General features: G+C 41.5%; 1 protein-coding gene across 2 annotated transcripts; it reads left to right on the top strand.

Moving 5' to 3' along the window:
• The first annotated feature begins 8,847 nt into the window (after positions 1–8,847).
• Positions 8,848–20,304, top strand: LOC139574420 (AP-1 complex-associated regulatory protein-like). 2 transcript variants are annotated; one of them, XM_071398970.1, is made up of 10 exons: positions 8,848–9,236; positions 14,692–14,740; positions 14,848–14,874; positions 15,026–15,051; positions 15,166–15,262; positions 15,560–15,658; positions 16,954–17,012; positions 17,130–17,203; positions 17,413–17,535; positions 17,736–20,304. In XM_071398970.1, the coding sequence occupies exons 1-10, from the start codon at positions 9,166–9,168 to the stop codon at positions 18,029–18,031; spliced, it is 921 nt and encodes a 306-aa protein (XP_071255071.1). In that variant the 5' UTR covers positions 8,848–9,165; the 3' UTR covers positions 18,032–20,304. The 2 variants fall into 2 exon arrangements, with proteins under 2 accessions (XP_071255071.1, XP_071255070.1); XM_071398969.1 differs by having other exon boundaries at positions 8,974–9,236; positions 16,948–17,012.
• The last annotated feature ends 4,395 nt before the right edge of the window (positions 20,305–24,699 follow it).

Below are 24,699 nucleotides of genomic sequence, written 5' to 3'. Positions count from 1 at the left end.
GTAGAAAGTTACATCCTAGATCTGGATGTCTATTCCACCTAGTCATATCTCCTTCCATCCGTTCTGTAACACAGGCATTCCTAGCCAGTTAGGACAGCAACAAATCTCTAATTACCTGGCAGGATAAGAAGTAGTACTACCAGTATACTCTTAGCACTTACCAACCATTTTCTACTTTGAGCTTTCGACCCCTGTAAAAAATAATAAACCATGCCCTCTTGAGGACAGACATGGTGGCTGCCTTAAAAGCCTACAGTTTAGACTACCCAGATTGTGAAGAGAACCCAAAGGAAGAATGGGCTATTGACTATATATATAGTACCAATCAAATGTTTGGACATACCTACTCATTCAAGGGTTTTTCTTTGTTTTTACTATTTTCTACATTGTGGAATAATAGTGAAGACATCAAAACTATGAAATAACACATATGGAATCATGTAGTGTTAAACAAATCAAAATATATTTTATATTTGAGAATCTTTAAAAGTAGCCGCCCTTTGCCTTGATGACAGCTTTACACACTCTTGGCATTCTATCAACCAGGTTCATGAGGTAGTCACCTGGAATGCATTTCAATTAACAGGTATGCCTTGTTAAAAGTACATTTGTGGAATTTATTTCCATCTTAATGCGTTTGAGCCAGTTGTGTTGTGACAAGGTAGGGGTGTTATACAGAAGATAGCCCTATTTGGTAAAAGACCAAGTCCAGATTATGGCAAGAACAGCTCAAATAAGCAAAGAGAAACGACAGTCCATCATTACTTTAAGACATGAAGGTCAGTCAATCCGGAACATTTCAAGAACTTGGAGTTTCTTCAAGTGCAGTCGCAAAAACCATCATGTGCTATTATGAAACTGTCTCTCATGAGGACCGCCACAGGAAAGGAAGACCCAGAGTTACCTCTGCTTCAGAGGATAAGTTCATTAGAGTTACCAGCCTCAGAAATTGCAGCCCAAATAAATGCTTCACAGAGTTCAAGTAACAGACACATCTCAACATCAACTGTTCAGAGGAGACTGCGTGAATCAGGCCTTCATGGTCAAATTGCTGCAAAGAAACCACTACTAAAATGACACAAATAAAAAGAAGAGGCTTGCTTGTGCCAAGAAACACGAGCAACGGACATTAGACTGGTGGAAATCTGTCCTTTGGTCTGATGAGTCCAAATGTGTGATTTTTGGTTTCAACCGCCGTGTCTTTGTGAGACGCAGAGAAGGTGAACGGATGTGGTTCCCAACGTGAAGCATGGAGGAGGTGTGACGGTGCTTTGCTGGTGACACTGTCAGTGATTTATTTACAGTTCAAGGCACACTTAACCAGCATGTCTACCACAGCATTATGCAGTGATATGGCATCCCATCTGGTTTGTGCTTAGTGGGACTATAATTTGTTTTTCAACAGGACAATGACCCAACGCACCTCCAGGCTGTGTAAGGGCTATTTGACCATCAGATGACCTGGCCTCCACAATCACCCAACCTCAACCCAATTGAGATGGTTTAGGATGAGTTGGACTGCAGAGTGAAGGAAAAGCAGCCAACAAGTGCTCAGCATATGTGGGAACTCCTTCAAGACTGTTGGAAAAGCATTCCGGGTGAAGATGGTTGAGAGAATGCCAAGAGTGTGCAAAGCTGTCATCAAGGCAAAGGGTGGCTACTTTGAAGAATCTCAAATATAAAATATACAGTATTTTGATTTGTTTAACACTTTTTTGGTTACTACATGATTCCATATGTGTTATTTCATAGTTTTGATGTCTTCACTATTATTCTACAATGGTGGTGGAAAACGCTCTCGGCACCACTCCAGAATCTCCCATAATCGTTCAGTTGGGTTGAGATTGGTGACAGATGAACATGGCATATGGTTTACATTGTTTTCATGCTCATCAAGTCATTTGGTGACCACTCGTGCCCTGTGGATGGGGGCATTGTGATCCTATGGGGGCATAGCCATGGTAGCCAAAATAATGGCCTGTCCAGCATTTTTATACATAACCCTAAGCACGATGGGATGTTAATTGGTTAATTAACTCAGGAACCACACTTGTCTGGATGCACCTGCTTTCAATATACTTTGTATCACTCATTCACTCAAGTGTTACCATTATTTTGGCAGTTACCTGTACCTAAAGATTAATAGTGATGGGAAGAGCTCTATGGGAGAATATCAACTGCATACTCCTCACATCCTCTCTCCTTCTCAAAACCCATTAGATGAAAAAGTCAGAGGTCCCTCCCCTCTGACCTCCACCAATGGGTGTTGACAAGGAGGTGAGGAAAGAGGACACGAGTATGCAATTGCGATTCTCCCAATGGCATACTCCTTATGTCCTCTTTCCTTGTCTCCTTCTCAAAACCCATTGGAGGAGGTCAGAGGGGCGGGACCACCGGATTTCTCATCCAATGGGTTTGAGAGAGGCGAGGAGAGAGGACGTGAGGAGTATGCAATTGAGATCTTGCCCATTGCTTATGACGTGCCTGTCCAATATGGACACATGAATGTCTTTCCATCCTTCCTGCCAGATACCTGGTTGTCTACCTTACAGCGAGGCCCACCTGTGAGTGCCTATGAGTCAAAGGAACAATAGCCACAGTCTCCAGGTAAAATCAACTTTTCATTAAGAACCTAGTCACTCTGCTGTCTGGAGCAGGTGTGTGTGTTTATGTTTGTATAGTAGTGCTACGTGCAGTTGAGGTTGAGTAGCGGTAGTGGAACGGTAAGAGGGGACGGGGGGATAAAGAAGTACCTCTAGGGCCTCCCGGGTGGCGCAGTGGTCTAGAGCACTGCACCGCAGTGCTATGCTGCGCCACCAGAGTCTGGGTTCGCGCCCGGGCTCTGTCGCAGCCGGCCGCGACCGGGAGGTCCGTGGGGCGACGCACAATTGGCTTAGCGTCGTCCGGGTTAGGGAGGGTTTGGCCGGTAGGGATATCCTTGTCTCATCGCGCTCCAGCGACTCCTGTGGCGGGCCGGGCGCAGTGCGTGCTAACCGAGGGGGCGGGTGCACGGTGTTTCCTCCGACACATTGGTGCGGCTGGCTTCCGGGTTGGAGGCGCGCTGTGTTAAGAAGCAGTGCGGCTAGGTTGGGTTGTGCTTCGGAGGACGCATGACTTTCGACCTTCGTCTCTCCCGAGCCCGTACGGGAGTTGTAGCGATGAGACAAGATAGTAATTACTAGCGATTGGATACCACGAAAATTGGGGAGAAAAGGGGAGAAAAATTTAAAAAAAAAAAAAAAAAAAAAAAAAGAAGTACCTCTACCTGGCTCATAGTCTGGTGCGTCGCACGCTCCATAGTGTGAAATGTGATTTGCTCCCCGTGAAATAAAGTATTGCAGTAACTCAGATTATCAGATTTGAATCCACTTGACCTTAAGGGCTCGGCATAGTGTCAAGGGTGCCGTGCCAGCGAGGACATTCATTTGCTGTCAAACATCAAATCAAATTTTATTTATTATTAAAACTCAGAAATAACAATATAATTCATGCCTTACCTTTGAAGAGCTTCTTCTGTTGGCACTCCAATATGTCCCATAAACATCACAACTGGTCCTTTTGTTCTATTAATTCCGTCGTTATATATATTTTGCCTGCCAAATAAGTTATGTTATACTCACAGACATCATTCAAACAGTTTTAGAAACTTCAGAGTGTTTTCTATCCCAATATACTAATAATATGCATATCCTAGCTTCTGGGCCTGAGTAGCAGGCAGTTTACTTTGAGCACACTTTTCATCCGGACTTGAAAATACTGCCCCCTAGCCTAGTCCCCTAGCCTAGTCTGATGGCCTTGAGATAGAAGCTGTTTTTCAGTCTCTTGGTCCCTGATTTGATGCACCTGTACTGCCTTCTGGATGATAGCGGGGTGAACAGGCAGTGGCTCGGGTGGTTGTTGTCCTTGATGATCTTTTTGGCCTTCCTGTAACATCGGGTGGTGTAGGTGTCCTGGAGGGCAGGTAGTTTGCCCCCGGTTATGCGTTGTGCAGACCTCACTACCCTCTGGAGAGCCTTACGGTTATGGGCGGAGCAATTGCCGTACCAGGCGGTGATACAGCCCGACAGGATGCTCTCAATTGTGCATCTGTAAAAGTTTGAGTGTTTTTGGTGACAAGCCGAATTTCTTCAGCCTCCTGAGGTTGAAGAGGCCCTGCTGCACCTTCTTCACCACGCTGTCTGGGTGGTTGGACCATTTCAGTTTGTCCGTGATGTGTACGCCGAGGAACTTAACTTTCTACCCTCTCCACTACTGTCCCGTCGATGTGGATAGGGGGGTGCTCCCTCTGCTGTTTCCTGAAGTCCACGATCATCTCCTTTGTTTTGTTGACGTTGAGTGTGAGGTTATTTTCCTGACACCACACTCCGAGGGCCCTCACCTCCTCCCTGTAGGCCGTCTCGTCGTTGTTGGTAATCAAGCCTACCACTGTAGTGTCGTCTGCAAACTTGATGATTGAGTTGGAGGCGTGCATGGCCACGCAGTCATGGGTGAACAAGGAGTACAGGAGAGGGCTGAGAACGCACCCTTGTGGGGCCCCAGTGTTGAGGATCAGCGAGGTGGAGATGTTATTACCTACCCTCACCACCTGGGGGTGGCCCGTTAGGAAGTCCAGTACCCAGTTGCACAGGGCGGGGTCGAGACCCAGGGTCTCGAGCTTGATGACGAGTTTGGAGGGTACTATGGTGTTAAATGCTGAACTGTAGTCGATGAACAGCATTCTCACGTAGGTATTCCTCTTGTCCAGATGGGTTAGGGCAGTGTGCAGTGTGATTGCGTCGTCTGTGGACCTATTGGGGCGGTAAGCAAATTGGAGTGGGTCTAGGGTGTCAGGTAGGGTGGAGGTGATATGGTCCTTGACTAGTCTCTCAAAGCACTTCATGATGACGGAAGTGAGTGCTACGGGGTGGTAGTCATTTAGCTCAGTTACCTTAGCTTTCTTGGGAACAGGAACAATGGCGGCCCTCTTGAAGCATGTAGGGACAGCAGACTGGGATGAGGAATGATTGAATATATCCGTAAACACACATGGTGATGGGATGAAAGGCCTAGTGAGTTATGTTTTTAATAAGGATAACTGGTTATTATGAAAGAAGTCCTCTTCCTGCTCAAGAGGGAGGTGCTTATCGCCCTCTTGTGGTGATTGAAGTTGAATGATGTTTATGAATGGCAGAATGAAAGAAAAAGAAAGTACTGGCCCCCTTTCTGTGACTACTTGGCCTAATAATGTTCCACTGTTTTATGGTCCGAGAGAAAGTTCTAGATTGGTAGGCTGAAGTATAAACCGCATGCTTTTATGGCCTTTTCAGAATCTGTCAGCTGTATGCCTAGTCCCTAGTGCAATAACGGAATAGGAAAAATTGCCTCAATAAACCTGAAACCACAAAACAACATGCAATGTTGTCTTTGCAATAAGGTAATATCTTGCAAGTGTTTGCAAGCCATATGTATTGGAGGTGACAATGTGTATGCACTTGTGAATTTGTTCAATACTCTTTGGCTATGTAAAAACTAACACATGTGATGAATATCACCTCATTACTGCAGCACTAATGCTAAATCCATAACATCTCGTAAATTTGTAAAATCCACTTGAACGCCCCTCCAACTCGTAATTACTACTGGTTAACTCGGCTATCATTCCGCGTTCACGTGCTAGTCAGAACTAACAAACTCTTAACATTTGACTTGCTAACTTGTTGTAGAAAGATGACACGGGAGTTTCCCACTTCGGAAGTATCAGAATCAACCAATAGGAAGCTTTACACAAAATCCTTATGTTCATAATGGTCACGTTGCCTTGCTCAGACTTTGACTAATGCCAGATCGTACAATGCCCAGATAGGTATTTTATGTATAAGCTAACCACATGTTATAGCAATCTGGTGCACGACAGCACAGTCAACGACATGGTACGCAACCATGTAACATCTGAGCAGGGGAACATGACCTTTAAACTCAGAGAGGTGGAAGTGGGAACTTGGAACCTGACGTAATTTGTCAACAAAAAATACAGCAAGCATGGTGGTATCTTCAGCGGTTGTTGTTAATGATAAGAACAAAATAGAAGTTGTTGTTACGAAATGTTTTCTGTTCAAATTCCTTTTGATTTAGAAATTGAAGCAGATCTGAATATAGTTTTGTCTTTTTTCATTAAAAAGTATCACAAGCCTTCTAATGACCTCCATGTTGGATGGTATTTCCTAGTTGAATGCACCCAACACTAATTTACGACTTCATAACTGCTAATTACCACCTTACCACTTGGTTATGAACGTAGCACTAGTCTAGGAAATCGTGGCTTCTCACACACAAGGTTTGGAAGGTCACGTGAGATGCGTACTGCTGCACTGCAGGGAACAGATAGGTCTACCTACTCTTAATTAAAATCAAACTTGATTTTTCAAGCTGCTACTTCAGAAGCCAACTATTGCTCGATACTTTAAAATGTTTACATTCTTTAATGCTTACCGTGTACATATGTTTGTCTCGTGCAGTCCAGGCATTGTCAGTAGGCAGGTTTACATTAGGTACGTTTCCATTGGTATATTCATTATGGAAACAGTTTACCGTTTAAGAACCAAACGGAAGCAAACAGAGCAAAACAAGAGTTTCTATTGGATAAATTCAGGTACGGTAGGTCCCTCCCCTGCTGTTTAAGAAACGTTTTGCAACAATAATGAATAGGCCCCAGCGTTTGGAGTAAACTGTTTTGTTGCAGAATCGGATTTATATATATATTAAGATTAATATATATATATATAGCAACCAACATGTAATGGAAAAGGCAGCTAGAGCCCCACAGTGGAGGTGTCATAATACCCATAAAACCTAGCGGTCAAACAGGGAAATGGTCCCAATCGTTTCCCCACCATTCATTTTTCCCATAGGGGATTTTAGAAACACTTAAAATAAGGCCTGTGTTTCATGTAGGTTTACCCTAGCGTGACGTTTTGATAACCATGTACAGTAAGTCTCTCTCGGACAAGGGACTTATCAATATATTCGGCTCTGTTTACTCTCAGATTTGAAAATACTAATTAGCATCAAGTAGGCATCATGCAAAACGACAAAACCCTGCAAGCTCCTGCACGTCATCTCTAGCTGAGACCTTTGCTAACAGATTGTGTCAATTTAAAACTTACACAACAGTTAACAGAATTGTCCATGTTAAAGAAATGTAGCCAATTTCATCATTACTACATTTAGCTAACATTAGATAGTTAATCCAGAGATTCTTACCTTTGCCTTGATTCGGCAGTCTCGTCCAGCTCATGGCATTTGTAGTTATTTTTTATAACCACACTAGCAGCTAATTGGCATTTCATTTGGGGGGTATATACAGGTGAATATATTGTTAATTACCTTGTCCTAGAGAGATTTCCACAGTTATCAAAATGTCATGCCAGGGTAAACCTACATGAAACAGACCTTATTCAGTGTTACTAAAATCCCCTATGTGAAAAATTAATGGTGGAAAAACGATTGGAACAATTTCCCTGTTTGACCGCTAGGTTATATGGGTCAAAGTAGTGGTATGTGGTGGTTGGCAGGGTAATTTTCTTTCTTGTACCCTTTTTGTATCGCAAAAAAGTGTAAGGTATTTACACTCCAGTCCAGTTGGTAGTGGCAATCCACCTTTTTGGTTCTCAACCGCCATTTAAAAATCACACACGCCTGAGTGCGTTCACTTCGCTTGAACATTTGCTACGTTGCGGAACATTTTGTACTTACAGAATGACGTTTCCCCAAAATGTTCATCCACAAAATGGTATGTTTGCTCCCTTCATTTTTTATTTGCGACTAGGTTTTTGCTAAATGTTTTTATTGACACAAGACCGTTCAATGGAAACGCACAGTAGCAGGCAATTGTCTCTTATTTTCTATGCGAATTTCTAAATGTCGACAAAAAATAATTGGACACATTCATGGAAACGTAGTTATTGAGTGTTGAAATCCATAGTTTTAGGTAAGAATGCCATTCTACGCAACCTGCCAAAATTACGCAGAGGGAGCCATTTGTCAATGGAGCAAACACTTTTATAAAATACATGTGGGCTACTTTAATGTTGTACAAAATATATGCCTCTAATGTGAAAACAAAAAATAAGTAATAAGCCCCCCAAAAGTTGTTGATTTCTTGAAACAAGAGGCTTGTGCAGGCGACTGCTGACTGACTGATCTACATATCACCTTGAGGAGAAATTTAAGTGAATGAGGGCGACATATCGGAGGTGGTAGGTGTAGTGATGTTCTTGGAGCCAGAGGCTTGCACCGAGGGTCAGGATGAAGATGAGTCTGTGATTGTAGGAGTGAAGTTTTTGGAAAAAGTGGACCCTTGCCTTTTGGCTGATCCATTTGTGGTTTCAGGGTGGGTGAAAACAGTTGGGTGCTGTGGAATCGGTGAGGGTAACCAGAAGTGGTCTTGTGATAATTGTTTGTGTTTCTGCTGGTCCGAGGGAGAAGGCGCTCCGCATTCAAGGAATGAGGGAAAGAAATGTGAATTGTTTTGCTCTCAAGAAAGGACGCCACTGAAAGGAGTGATTACTGGGGTAGCAGTAAATGTAAAAGTTGACCAACTGAAGCGGAAGATTTTTTTGTTATTTTATGTGAGTGTTGTGTTAGATGGTAGGGTATTTGTTTATTTATGTTTTCAAGCAAAGTATAAGGGAGTTGTTCTCTAGTCTAGTAGGTGGGGGTAATGCAACATGTTTTGGATGTCAACCGCCGTTAAACCTCATCGAAGAAGATGATGATGGCTATTGTGTTTTTGCACCTGATGCATGTCCACGTCGTTTGAGCCAGATGAGTCTCCGTAGCTTAGTAAACATGAGTCACGTGCGAGGAAGAGGAAATATTGAATGAGAATTCTGAAAGCCACAGCTGTCGCCATCTAGCCACATTTTTTTCTGATGAATATTGATGTTGCAACAAGCGTCTGTACATATAAATATACAATGCGTCTTTAAAGTCCATACTTTGATCGCTCATTAGCTGTCATGTCACCCTGTAATTGTATGAGCTAGCTACTGGCTAATACCTGTGTCTAACGGCGACGGGTCGAAGAGCGTACACCTGTGCTAGCTATCCATTAATTTGTGAAAATATCCAGTACGCCAGTAGCTTGTTATCACCCAACCCAAGGAAGGTATATCTTGACAGAATGCGATGGGAAACTGTTGGGCTTATTGTTCTGGAATCTTCAGAAGAGAAGCAAACATTATACAACGAGGAGGCGGGTAAGTGATACGCCCTTTAAACCAACGTTGGCTAGCAAAGGTTAGCTAGGCACAAGTATACAGTATCAGCGTAAAAAGATCCACGGTGTCAAGGCTTATGCCGCGTTCAAAACAACTGGGAACTCGGAAATCTCCGAGTTTCGAATTGTGTTAAAAATAACTGGGAACTCAACCGCGATCCGACTGGGGGGAAAATCTGGACGGTCATGCATCTCGGAATTCCAACTCGGGAACTGACTTCACGACGTTAAGATCACTGACGTTATAATTTGACCTCGTATTTTTCCGAGTTCCCAGTTGTTCTGAAAGCGGAATTATAGCTACGAGCCAGAGTCGCATGTCAAATAACGTTCCCTTTCCCTGCGAACTAGCTAGGTTTTCCCGCAGCAAGCTGAAGCGTTCCTCACACCACCCCTTCATGTGGGTTTTGCCATACACTGACACACGGCTTTGTAAATGTATGGTGCATTTTATGCTGTATTCAATTACAATTGACTAATATGGAAAAACATTTTGTTGACAGACTCATTGCATCCAGCTTCCTTAAAGGAAAATGACATTTCTGAGTAGGTTATAAACTGTAGGCTTGATGTTATTGATATCAGTTAGGCATATAACGTTACAGTTGTGATGCCAGGCTGTATCTGAGCAATTCCATGGTAAGAATTATGCTGAGACTCAGATTTTTCACATTAAAATGTATGCCAAACAAAAACCAATGATTGCAAAGCTAAACAAACGATACAACTCTATGCACAAGGACAACTTAGCAATTTCCACTGAACATTTGACAAAAACACATTTATTTGAACAATGCAGATGCAAAGTTTGGTAACAGCATGACTGCACTAACCACCATTCCGTGTCATTTCAGCAAGCCATGACACCCACCATCTAAGATTGTAAAGAAATTGTTTCTGTTGGTAAGAAACCGATATTAGCATTCATGAAACATTATTTTGTTTAAATATAATTTGATCATTGAGAAATTAAGCTAATTGATTGCACGCAGATGTGACTTTTTTTTTATTGATAGGGTTCACAAAATATTCAACACATAGTACCCAACATCCAATTTGGACCAAACTTCTTCCTACCATTGAGTAAGACATGAGGAACCAATAAGATGGTTAAGTCACCCACGGGACCCCCCACTCCAAAAACCAGTATAAATGTTTCTTCGATGAGGTTTTAAGGGCGGATGGCATCCAATAAATGTTGGATTACAGCCACCTACTAGACTGGAGTACCACTCCCTTATACTTTGCTTGAAAAAAATATAAATAAACAAATACCCTAACACTACACTAACAAAAAAATGTATACAAAAATAACACCACCCTACTCCACTATTTAAATCTATTTAGTCCAACCTCAGGCCAACAACCTGAAAGGATGGGACACCACCACTTAACACACCCTGTAACTCTTCTGATGTAAAGTCTCGCACAACCAAATACTGTGCCTCTGCAGCTGCCACGACAACCTCAATTTTCTGTGACTTACGTTCCATCCCTGCGGTACAGTTGATAACCATTGCTATGCACCCTAAAAATGCAATCTTACTGAAACATAATATCACATAAATCAAATGTATTTATATAGCCCTTCTTACATCAGCTGATATCTCAAAGTGCTGTACAGAAACCCAGCCTAAAACCCCAAACAGCAAGCAATGCAGGTGTAAAAGCACGGTGGCTAGGAAAAACAACCTAGGAAGAAACCTAGAGAGGAACCAGGCTATGAGGGGTGGCCAGTCCTCTTCTGGCTGTGCCGGGTGGAGATTATAACACATGGCCAAGATGTTCAAATGTTCATAAATGACCAGCATGGTCAAATAATAATAATCACAGTAGTTGTCGAGGGTGCAACAAGTCAGCACCTCAGGTGTAATTGTCAGTTAATGATAGCCGATCATTAAGAGTATCTCTACCGCTCCTGCTGTCTCTTGAGAGTTGAAAACAGCAGGTCTGGGACAGGTAGCACGTCCGGTGAACAGGTCAGGGTTCCATAGCCGCAGGCAGAACAGTTGAAGCTGGAGCAGCAGCACGGCCAGGTGGACTGGGGACAGCAAGGAGTCATCATGCCAGGTAGTCCTGAGGCATGGTCCTAGGGCTCAGGTCTTCCGAGAGAGAGAGAATTAGAGAGAGCATACTTAAATTCACACAGGACGCCGGATAAGACAGGAGAAGTACTCCAGATATAACAGACTGACCCTAGCCCCTCGACACATAAACTACTGCAGCATAAATACTGGGGGCTGAGACAGGAGGGGTCAGGAGACACTGTGGCCCCATCCGATGATACCCCCGGACAGGGCCAAACAGGCAGGATATAACCCCACCCACTTTGCCAAAGCACAGCCCTCACACCACTAGAGGGATATCTTCAACCACCAACTTACCATCCTGAGACAAGGCCGAGTATAGCCCACAAAGATCTCCGCCACGCCACAACCCAAGGGGGGGCGCCAACCCAGACAGGAAGATCACGTCAGTGACTCAACCCACTCAAGTGACGCACCACTCCTAGGGACGGCATGGAAGAGCACCAGTAATAGGGTTAGAGGCAGAGAAATAGGGTTAGAGGCAGAGACCTGTAATAGGGTTAGACCCCTGTAATAGGGTTAGAGGCAGAGAATCCCAGTGGAGAGAGGGAGAGAGGGGAACCGGCCAGGCAGAGACAGCAAGGGCGGTTCGTTGCTCCAGAGCCTTTCTGTTCACCTTCACACTCCTGAGCCAGACTACACTCAATCATATGACCTACTGAAGAGATGAGTCTTCAGTAAAGACTTAAAGGTTGAGACCGAGTCTGCGTCTCTCACATGGGTAGGCAGACCATTCCATAAAAATGGATCTCTATAGGAGAAAGCCCTGCCTCCAGCTGTTTGCTTAGAAATTCTAGGGACAATTAGGAGGCCTGCGTCTTGTGACCGTAGCGTACGTGTAGGTATGTACGGCAGGAACAAATTGGAAAGATGGGTAGGAGCAAGCCCATGTAATGCTTTGTAGTTTAGCAGTAAAACCTTGAAATCAGCCCTTGCCTTAACAGGAAGCCAGTGTAGGGAGGCTAGCACTGGAGTAATATGATCAAATGTTTTGGTTCTAGTCAGGATTCTAGCAACCGTATTTGGCACTAACTGAAGTTTATTTATTGCTTTATCCGGGTAGCCGGAAAGTAGAGCATTGTAGAGCACATAACATAATATCCCTCCCCCTTGACCCACCTTCCTCTACTTTCTTCACTGCCTCAGCATTTGACAACTTCTGCACTACACTAGCCCTGTAAACCTCAACCTGCCCCTCTCGCACGGGACATTTTTAATCCCCAGCCCCATGGGCACCGCTACAATTAACATATACCACTACTTTCCCCAATACTACACATTTCTTTGTCTCATGCCCTTCTGTACACTTCTCACACCTAGGAACCCCCCTCCTACACACTGCTGCCACATGCCCATAAGCTTGACACCTGTAACAACGTAACGTATTCATCACAAAGCTCGTACAGGATAACTTATATATCCTAACATAATTTTGTCGGGCAATGGCTCAACATCAAAACTTAAAAGAACAGACAATCACTCTTCTGTTTCACCACTCACACCACCTTGTCTGCATTGCACCAAACGACGAGCGTCACAAACACCGGGAATCTTTCACTTGGGCAAAGAATCATTGGTCAACTTTTACATTTACTGCTACCCCAGTTATCACTCCTTTCAATGGCGCCCTTTTCTTGAGATCAAAACAATTCACATTTCTTGCCCCCATTCGTTTAACGTGGAGCGCCTTCTCCCTCGGACCAGCAGAAACACAAACAATTATCACAAGACCACTTCTGGTTACCCTCACCGATTCCACAGCACCCAACTCTGTTTTCACCCGTGGATGGGCCGCAAAGCCGCGCACAGAAGACAGACCTAGCCCATGGGGAAGGGGGGGGCACACTTAGTAGCACAGAGCAACACTTTTAAGGGGCATTGCACAAATAATGGAGCTGACTAGGGAAACGCTTCCCGCTGTTCTTAGTGCCAGGCTGCACGTTCAAACTAGAACAGATGAACTAATCTTTAACTAGATGCCACTGTTCCTGCTTGTGCCAACACCCATTTATCCATTTCGCTGGTCTCATTTCTTTGCAACTTTGTGTAGAAAACTAATAGCTTTTGCTCATGATGAAAATAAATTGTGTGGCCAAGCCAGTCCTCGATGAAAGCATTTCTTTGTTCTTCTCTCAGCAACCTAATGCTTCAACCCAACTCTCCTTGAATAGTCCAACAAATGGCAGCTCTCTGAGAGGGCTATCCCCATCATGCAATTCTGATATTTAGACATCCTACAAGCCCAGAACATTGATGGAGAAATTGGTTAGTGACTAAAATGTTGTGACAATCCTAATAAAATAATACAATTATAAACCATTCATGGCAGTCTTTTTTCAATAACATGGGATAAGTGACATTTACCATTAAACACAGTCCAACCCAATACCATTACAAAACACTATGCAATGTGTGTTTGGGACTTTTAACATTGAAGACCATTAGAGACCATAACATTGAAACCATTAGAACTGCTGTATCCTAATGGTTTGCTTGTTTGCCAGTAATGGTCTAACTAATCCAGACCTTAATGGAAATAAACCACACACGGAGGGTCCGTTTCCTAGACACTAATTAAGCCTAAGAGAAGGACAAACTGAATTGCTTTCCTGGGGGACTGGCTTGAATTGTGAGGATGACCACAATTTTTTTTCATCATGGGCAATTTTTGGGGGATTTCTACCCAAAGTTGCAAAGATAGAGATGTGATCCATTTAATAAACACAAGAGACCAGCAAAATTGATTAAAGGGTGTGGTGACAGTAGCGGTAACAGCGGCATCTAGTGGGCAGAACGTGGTACTTTAACAATGTATGGTAAATAATGCAAGCGACTTCAATGGCTAATTTCTCTGAACATGGAAAAAAACCACCAGATTCACAAGGAATAAATTACATAGGATGAAGACGCAATACTCCAAGCAGCAGCTCCATACTACTTGTACTCGTCAGACAGAATGGATACTGTATACTGGTTGTCCGGGGTGGGATTGTGGGTGGCTCTGATAATTATATTGGATTCCTCATGTCTTAGTCAATGTTAGGAAGAATTATGGTCCAAATCGGATGTACGGTACTATATTTATTGAAGATTATATTAGTCCTATTCATTCAAATGGCCAATTTGCATGCAAACAAATGGCTTCATATCTCAGATCAAAGTATAATTCAACAAATTAATGTTTCAGGAATGCTAAGAAACATAAGATAACTACAGAAACTATTTCATAACAATCTGAGTCTCAGCATCAATTGCCCGTCTCTTCTGTTGAAAGAACTAGCTATGACATGGCAGTGACCGAAAGCATCCTAAATGGATGTCAATATTGTTACATTTCTGTCCATACAGGTCAAAATACTTTAGAAGCAGTACAACTGGGGAACATTACACAATAGAGGTATGATACTTACATTTTTCTGGAAGTAGGCCTATGTCATGTTTCATCATGCATCACTTGGTTGGAAAAACATGATGTACTTACAGTGCAATTCTGTCTCCCCACAGTTTGAAAACCTTGTTGAGAGTGATGAGGTAAGTGTGTGAACATGTAGACCATATTTGTTAGATTGAAACAATCCGAAAGTGTGCCATTGGCACACACAGAAGACACGATGACTGTGGGCCTGTTCTGTATGATTCTTTGCCCACTTTTGGTATTTAAATTGTCTTATTTTAATTTCAGGCAGAGAGCCCACAAAGCTGTCCCAGGTATGTCTTTGAAACTTTTTGGGGGGACAGACAAATGCATATCAGAAGAATAGTGTTAATCAGGGCTTGAACCAAGATGAGCTTGAGGTAATGTTTGTTTCATTTTGATACCAGGCCTATCAGTGAAGATGAGATCATCCACCTCAAAGAGCACCGGTATGCTGCAATTTCCGATCAGCAGACCTTGATAGACGAGAAGTTGCAAGCAGAGGTAGGCTTACACAAGAACAGTGCCTCTGAAAGGGCTGGAGAAATATTTATTTTTTGCTTTCATATAATGGAAGGTTCAATTCAAAGGTCATTACACTTCCTCGTTTATGAACTTTGTACTGCCTTTCATGTAGCAAGATAAAGTATCTAAGATAAGTTTATGCTTAGCCTACATGCTCATAGCAGCCTTATATTTTAATTTTGGTAGATTTTATTTATTTATTTGCTTTTCAGAATTGTTTTGCAATTTTGGTTTTCTGTTCTCAACTTTGTTCTTTGTTTTGTCATTTCTGCTCAGTTATTAGCACAAGAGGAGAAGTTAAGGCTAGAAGAGGAGGCTAGAAATGCTGCCCAGCGTGAGGCCGCCAGGCTGGCACGCGAGCGAAAGCTAAAGGAGGTGAGGCGGCCATTATTGAGTACGCCTGTCGTCCCTTCACTACCTTGTTCCGCCTCGACCACCTTTTCCTTGGCTCTACCCCTGCTTCTTTTGATTAGTGTTGCACAGTACACCAAAACTTCTGTACTTTGTCCATATTACAACATTTCAAACAGTTCGGTTCTAGAATTGTTCGGTTGGTCGTTCTATGTGTCTCACGTTTGGAAATCAACTAAATGTATTGCATTTATTAAATGATTTAATTAGCCAAAGTTTAACATAAGACCTGAACAGAACGCATCAGTGATTTGTATTCCCTGCCGCTTTCTGAAGAGGCAATGAGAATGCCCGTCTGTGTGTGGTAGCCATACGTGCGGTGCGTGTGTAGCCATTAGTGATACTAATAATGAGCGTCTTTGTGTAGATGGAAAGGCTTTCCCAAAAACCTTTCTAAATTAAAAGTTTATGCCTACCTGGCAGAATCATGATTATTTGCGTCAATCCAGTGGACGCTTGTTTTACAAACTCTATCACGTGAGCTACAGAAACACCGCTAACCAAACAACCTAACCAAACAAGCATGCCAACTGCATGAGCACTTAAATTAAAGGGTAACGACATTCAAATCTAAACGTCTTAGAATTTTCCCAGACTTCAAAACTAGTCCCCCTAATGTGGTTTAAGCATTGTTATGGACTTAGAAAAACGAAATTGGATGTTCTATTTAAAAAAATTGTGAGCACAGTCCTCCCCATTTTTCTTTTTTTGGTGTGGTATCGTTTTGGTATCGAGTATCGTGATACTAAACCTGGTATCGGGATAGAAGCCATAATTCTGGTATCGTGAAAACACTAGTCTTTATAACCACTTCAAGTACATAATATCACAAATTGGTGGTCAATCCTTTGTCAATCTAAAGAACTGTAGTCTATGGTAAGTCTCTCAATATGAGTTTGTAAATCGTACCCCCAGGCAAGTGTCCTTTTGAAGTAGAGATTTGCCTCAGTTAATTCACACAAAAAGGGAAAGGCATTTGTCTACACTTCATTTCTTAACCTCAAATTAGTCTGCATCCATTCATTTCCATTCTTTTGATATTTGAGTTGTTTCTCAATGCTGTGCTTTTTTAGTATTCATTCCACAGTTTTTCCCTTGGTTAATTCCATTTTTTTCATCTGTTTGCCTATCTGCCACCTTAATTTTAACACAGTCGGTAATGGCAGCATGTAACTAACAAATCTTCAAGTGATCATTATTTACATTTACATTTTCGACCAAGTGTTTTTCTGAGGTATAATTATTTTTCAAAGCAACAGCTTGCACAACGGAAAAAAAGCAAGGCAGAAGTCCAAGGTGGCGCAGCGCATCCAAGAAAGTGAGTATATCAACCAAGTAAAAATGGCTACCTCATGGTCCATGTGTGTCAGTGATGGTATGACCATGAAATTGAGTTGTTGACTGTTTCTCCTCCACTGGTTGGACTCTGTTCTAGGCATGGCTCAGGTGAAGACTTTGATGTCTACCTACAGAATGTGAAAGTCATGTCAGAAGCCTTCCGGAGTAGTAGTGAGTCCGCTATTTCAGCACAACCATTTTCTGTAGCCTATATATTATATTCTGTGTTTGAAACGGTTCCTCTCAAATTGTGCATACCAACATTCTATTTTAAGATAAAACACTTTCTGTATCCCTGAAAGTTAATCGTCATGCCTCATTGAGACTTCTTGCTCTTTGAAACCATCTGTGATTTGATAAGCCAGTGTTTGTGTAATCAGGGCTGTCCTCTGAGACTAATGTGATCACTCCCAACACGGAGAGCAGCTGGGACTTCAACACCAAGACCCGCTCCACCAACGATGACGGAACCTCACTGGACCTGGAGTGGGAGGACGAGGAAGGTGGGGGCTTGTGTAATTACTTATTGTCTTTTTGTTGTCCCCTTGAATGTTTTGTCACATGTCAAAAAAGACATTCCCTGAACATACTGTGCAGTTTCATTGAACAACAACAGTAATTGTTGAATTCAACCCTCTCAAAACCACCACTTGAATGACCATGTGATGTTTAACTAGACGTATCAAATTGTCCTTGTCTTCAGGGATGAACCAGGTGGTCCCAGCGTGGGAGAGGTCTAAAACCGAGGAGGACATACTCCGGGCAGCACTCCGGCCGGGCAAGAAGCAGACGACCAGCGGTACGGCCTCCGCCTCTGAGGACTCCAACGCCCTGGAGTGGGAGAACGACTTTGTGAGCGCTCACGGCGAAGATAATGCTGAGGACAATGCAGAGGACTCTGAATACGAGTGCTTTGTCAACCCTGTCATGGATATGCACACCCCATCTGAGGTAACACCACCGGTAGAGATAACTGCACCGGAGACTGAGAAGAGATAGTCCCCATCGCCTGGGGAACCAGAGTCAAATCCTAATGTTAGACCACATTGTGAATGTTTGATTATACACCTCATCAACTTCAAATGTGTTTGTTTGTCCTCATTGGCTGGTGGATCAGTTTTGATTTGACAATCTTCTCTTGTGTTAATTAAGCCTTAGTTGGCAACGTTTTCATGTCATCCAGTGCATCATTGAATCAAGTGCAATTTCCAGATCTAGTTTGGTGTGATAGTGATTGTGTTTTTATTTGTGAGGGCTATAGTGTTTTCACAGTTAGAATGAACTGAAAACAACATCGGGACACGTACAATAAAAGCAACAACAACCTTCCATCAGTGCCTGAATCACTAGGAAATAAAACTTTCATCAATTGTTGACCAGTTCATAGGATAGTTAGCTGATGAGGATTTTGTCTGTTACCAAGTGAATATTTTAATCAAAGTGGTTCTCAAAGGATCATAGCTTGCCAGTTCTCTGGTATGAAACATGTAGAGAACCCCTAATGGAGTGGAGTATATCATGTAGCAACTTGTCTGTACACTCAATGTGTTTTTAATTGGAAAAATGCAAGTCCTAAGATTTGCTATTTTGTTTATCCTCTCAGTTCCAATTAACAAGTGACTCATCATGGACACACAGTACTACATTTTATTTGTTAGTTTGAAACGAAATGTGTTTGTTAGTCAAATGCTGCTCAAGTTATGGACAGGTTTGTGTGCCCAACATTTTTATTTTGTATTATATACAGTGAAGGTTGGCTACATCACATTTGTAGAATTCCTTACACCTATGTACACATTTAAATCTTACAGCGTCAGACTTTTCTATTCTTTTTAAAACAAGTTTAGGATTGATTTGTCATGGTGAGTAGCTCGTGAATTGTTTATTTTACACTCAAGACCAGCTGATTACAAGAGAACATGGATAAACGAGCATCTGTTGTCTCCAGTACTGCTCCTTCCAATGGCACTGCCAATAGCGTACAACTTGGGCTCCAACTCTTCAATCTCGCCTTTATTTTCTGTTTTAGCACAATCTGACATTTTTCAAGACCTTTTAAGAATGTAACCCTGATCACTGGAATTGGACATGGTTTGATTTCATTGAAATGGTTGATGTGAAGACATGGCTAGGAATAACGAGGAACTGTTTGGGGACTACAGTATGCTCTAAGAGGTTTCTAGAGATGGACCAATACGTGTATATATCATTTCTTTGTGTGCACTAGTAAATTCGTTTTTGTCTTCCCTCACTGCAAAAGGAGACCCTCTCACTACACCCTTACAATGTGGAGATGATGTGCCTACTTTGGAGGCTTTTGCTTTATTGTACAGAATACTGTCTCACCTTGATTTTGCAATTGTTGTGACGTTTGTGACAACAGCGATTTCCCCCCGTAGTTCAGCCCTACCGTACCTGGGGAATCCTAAGCTCCACCATTTAGGTTGGTTCACCGTATTGAGAGGGAATCCTTTGTTTGTACTGCCTATAGCTTTACCATCCTAGAAACACAAGCCATTTGATTTTTAGCAATTAAAGTGTTATCATAATTGGAGTGAAGAATTACCACAGCTGCACCATTGGCCCAACTCCAAATCGGACCTCCTTCTATTTGTCTGGCATCAAACTCAATTCACAATATTTTGTCCACAGAAAGTGTTCAGACTGTAATAATTGGAGGGATTGTATTGCAGCATATCTATCTATGCACTGTTTGATTTACGGGAACTGGTGGGTCCAATCAATGACTGGTTTATAGTATGTGTTTGTAGTGTTTTCCAAGGATACTGTCCTATTTTTACGTAAGTTAGCATGGTGATAAGGGTCGGACACCGTACATTACGGGTGCAATCACAAGGATGGATTATACTGCCGTGTGCTTCATTCATATCATTCCACTCTTTAGAAATATATTTGTTACTGAGAATAATGTAAAGGGATTTCTGAAGTGAACCAGTTCTATTTGGCTACTTTTGAGTCATAGCACAGATTATGACAATTTACCCTTTTCAATTAAACTGCTGATAAAGGACCTAAATCCTAATTTGAGATCCAAGCATGTTTTACACAGATTGGACACAACTCTCATTGATATCATTGTCGGATTTTTGTTTCATTGTTCACAGGTTAGGATTACACCTATAGTCATGAGCCTTTAATTATTTGAATACTATTGCAAACAGAATGTATCAACACCTGTGCCATTCTGTTAATACCGTATGACATTTTTTGTTAAATTTGATTGCAACTAAAATAAATCCTACAAACCTTAATCTGTGATAATTGAAGGTAATGTGGCAAAATGCACAATGCTGTATAAACAGTGTAGTTTTAGTGTATTGTATAATTGTTATTTTTAGTTACATGTTTGTCTTTTACCAAATTATCTAAATATCAATTTCTGATGCAATGTAATACAGAACACGAAAAACATATGGGTAGTGAAATCTCCAGCAGGTGGCAGTATTGCTACATGCATTCTGTGAGATTAAGTATATATATATATATATAGTAAGTAACCTGAATTACAGTCCCTTATTGAAAGACAACTGTAGTCCATGGATCAACAACATCCCAGTTACTCACTCTACAAAATGTCCCAAGTGGCTAGAAGGAAGCTATTACTTATTACTGTTTGGCAACCAGATACTGTACATGTCAGACAAAATACTGTACCCCAGCAAATCTTGTAACTGGAAGGAATTTTGAGCACTATCTTCCAGTCAGAACATTATGAAATAAAATGGTGTGTGTGTTTTACCCAGTGTGGGAACACCTTGCCTCGGACAAAATGTTGTTTCCTAACCTCCACCATGGAAATGTGAAGGTGAGGAAAATCAAGACAAATGGCAGACTAGAGACAATCAAAGCCTTGCACCCGAAAACCTAGTTTCCCTCAAAGGATTGTGGGAGCTGGCAGGAGATAAATGAAAGGAGAGAACAGCTCAGACAATAAGAGCTCTGCTTTACTGAGTTACTTTGAAAGCTTCCTTTTCCTGGATAACGAAAGTACTGTACTGTCACAGTAAATGCTTTACCTTCTTGAACTGTTAATGATCATTACTTTGAGAGATTGTTCTTTATTTTAAATGGCACCTAAAAATAGCAATACGGTTTCTAGTAGAACATTTTCCTTCTGGCCAACAGCAGACGTGACTCTTATTGTAAAGTCACGTATTGAGTCCATACAGCAACAGCAATTATTTTCTTACTCTTTCAATTTTTTTGTGACCCTTCAAGGTGCGGCATATGGGACAAAAATGGCATACACCTTTTTGATTGTTACCCATGTTACACTGTTTGGAGCCTTTTTTAAATCAATACAAAAGTTGAAGACTATCATTCCTGAAATGTCATAGGTGACTTAAACTTCTTAGGGATAGCCTTTTTTCAGATTTTTGTCTCAATGACATACCCAAATTTAACTGCATGTAGCGCAGGCCCTGAAGCAAGGATATGCATATTCTTGGTACCATTTGAAAGAAAACACTTTGTTTGTGGAAATGTGAATGTAGGAGAATATAACAATAGATCTGGTAGAAGAAAATACAAAGAAAAAAACAATTGTTTTTTTTCTATCACCATCTTGAAATGCAAGAGAAAGGTCACAGTTCAAGCTATCATACGGGTTGTAATTCCAATTGTGTCCACAAGATGGCAGCAGTGTATGTGCAAAGTTTCCGATGGATAACTTGAAGTATGAGTGAACTACAAGACTTTTAGTGTGAAGTCCCCAGGTACATTTGGGCAAATCGTGGGAGACATTCGCATTTTTCTGCAAGAATATCATCAAATCTGTATACTTGGACTTTGATTTAGCTTTCCAAGTATTAGTAGCCATATTATAAGTTCAACATTTGCAAAACAACCAGTTTTCATAATTTCATAACTGAATATCCTTAAAAATTTTGTCCAAAATGAAAAGGCATGCTGTCGTACAAGGTTAGTAGCTACATTTTACAACATATACATGGAGACTCCCGTAAAGCCCAGTTCATCGGCTATCTAGCTATCTTTGTTTGACCCTGATTGGTGCTTATTTGACAAAGATACAGTCGTTCAAGTGATGGCCGCCCGCGTCATCAGCATTCCATGAAGGCGTCGCCCTCTGACCAAATATGGTGTCCTATAGGATATACTACACCCTTAATGATATAGTGAAGTCTTGTTACCTTCTAGGATCTCTGAGGAATACATACAAACGTGATTTGACTCGTTGAAATAACGTTTAGGGTGAGATTTTCACAGATTCCTTTCTTTGCAAATTGAACGAGTGGAAATACAAAATTGATCGTGCATGCTATATGGACTTTTTTAGGATATGAAAAAGGATTTTATCTAACAAAACGACACTTAACGTTATCTCTGGGACCCTTTGGATGATAAATCAGAGAAAGATTTCAGAATGTAAGTACACATTTCACCTTCAGAGGTGAATTTAGTTAGGAGCTCTCAAACAATAGCATGGCATTTCTTCACAGTAATAGCTACTGTAAATTGGACAGTGCAGTTATATTAAGAAGAATTTAAGCTTTCAGCTGATATAAGACACTTATGTGTACCGACATTACTTGTTTCTCTAAAAATCTGCGATCTTGACGCGCTGCATGATTTACAACTGTTCCGTTGACAGGATGCCGATCCTTATTAATATTTAATACTTTCTCCAAGTGTAAGAGTAGCCCTTGTGTACACAATGGTCTTCCACTCAATGTGAACATGGACCTCCACGGGGATCCAACCCTCAACCCTGTGCCACCCTCTAACCTCTCCCTTCACCCCCTCCATGATCGCTCTCACTTCTTTTCTCTCTTGTTCTCAACGATGTGCTCTGACAGCTCTGTATTATCGAAGCTATAGGCTGGATGTAAACATGGTCCTCAATTACAGTGCCTTCAGAAAGTATTCATACCCCTTAACTTATTCCCCATTTTGTTGTGTTACAGCCTGAATTCAAAATAAAAAATACAACAACAAAAAATCACCTTTCTGCACACAATACCCCATAATAACAAAGTGAAAACACGTTTGTAGAAATTTTGGCATATTTATTGAAAATGAAACACAGAAATATCTCATTTACATCAGTTTTCACAGCCCTGAGTCACTTAAGAGTTTTGCACACCTGGATTGTACAGTATTTGCACATTATTATTTTTACAATTCTTCAAGCTTTGTCAACCAAGTTGGCTGTTGATCTATGATGGACAGCCATTTTCAAGTCCTGCCATAAATTGTCAAGCCGATTTAAGTCAAAATGGTAACTAGACCACTCAGGAACATTCAGTGTCGTCTTGGTACAGTAAGCAACTCCAGTGTATATTTGGCCTTGTGTTTTAGGTTATCGTCCTGCTGAAAGGAGGATTCATCTCCCAGTGTCTGTTGGAAAGAAGACTGAACCAGGTTTTCTTCTAGGATTTTTCCTGTGTTAAGCTCCATTCCATTTATTTTTTATCCTGAAAAACTTCTTAACGACTTCAAGCATACCTATAACATGATGCAGCCACCACTACGCTTGGAAATATGAAGAGTAACTCTGAGTGATGTGTTGAATTTGTACCAAACATAATCCTTTGTATTCAGGACATAAAGGTCATTGCAAACAGGATGCATGTTTTGGAATATTTTTTATTCTGTACAGTCTTTTCACTCATTTAGTTGAGTATTGTGGAGTAACTACAATGATGTTGAAAATCCTCAGTTTTCTTCTATCACTGCCATTCATCTCTGTAACTGTTTTAAAGTCACCATTGGCCTCATGGTGAAATCCCTGAGCGGTTTCCTTCCTCTCTAGCAACTGAGTTAGGAAGGATGCCTGTATCTTTGTAGTGACTGTATGTATTGATACACCATCCAAAGTGAATTAATAACTTTGCCATGCTCAAAGGGATATATTCAATGTCTGCTTTTTGATGTTTACCTAGCTACCCTTCTTTGCAAGGCATTGGAAAACCTCCCTGGTCTTTGTGGTTGAATCAGTGTTTGAAATTCGCTGCTTGACTGAGGGACCTTACAGATAATTGTGTGTGTGGGGTACAGAGATGAGGTAGCCATTCAAAAATCATGCTAAACACTATTATTGCACACAGAGTCCATACAGCTTATTATGTGACTTGTTCAGCAATGGTTTACTCCTGAACTTAAGTAGGTTTACCAAGCAAAGGGCTTGAATACGTAATTCAAAAACGTAATTCCACTTTGACATTATGGTGTATTGTGTGTAGGCCAGTGACATAACATCTAAATTTAATCCATTTTTAATTCAGGTTGGAACAAAACAAAATTTGGAAAAAGTAATTGACTTTTTCCACATTTTGTTACGTTACAGCCTTATTCTAAAATGGATTCAATTGTTTTCCCCCTCATCAATCTACACGTAATACCCCATAATGACAAAAATAGGTTTGTAGAAATTTTTGCAAATGTATTAAGCATAATAAACTGAAATATTCAGACCCTTTACTCAGTATTTTGTTGAAGCACCTTTGGCAGCGATTATAGACTCGGGTCTTCTTGGTTATGACGTTACAAGCTTGGCACACCTGTATTTGGGGAGTTTCTCCCATTCTTTCTCTGCAGATCCTCTCAAGCCTTGTCAGGTTGGATGGGGAGTGTCACTGCACAGCTATTTTCAGGTCTCTCCAGAGATGTTTGAACGGGTTCAAGTC

This window comes from Salvelinus alpinus, chromosome 4, assembly GCF_045679555.1.
Source record: "Salvelinus alpinus chromosome 4, SLU_Salpinus.1, whole genome shotgun sequence".
NCBI classification, from domain to species: domain Eukaryota; kingdom Metazoa; phylum Chordata; class Actinopteri; order Salmoniformes; family Salmonidae; genus Salvelinus; species Salvelinus alpinus.
Note: the sequence above shows the minus strand (reverse complement) of the source record. Positions and strands in the feature narration are given on the sequence as shown.

Coding starts and splice junctions, on each gene's coding strand:
- LOC139574420 (XM_071398969.1), top strand. CDS start 9,166: ATGGGAAACTGTTGGGCTTATTGTTCTGGAATCTTCAGAAGAGAAGCA. Junction 9,237..14,691: donor ATTATACAACGAGGAGGCGG/GTAAGTGATACG, acceptor CTGTCCATACAG/GTCAAAATACTTTAGAAGCA. Junction 14,875..15,025: donor ACCTTGTTGAGAGTGATGAG/GTAAGTGTGTGA, acceptor TTTTAATTTCAG/GCAGAGAGCCCACAAAGCTG.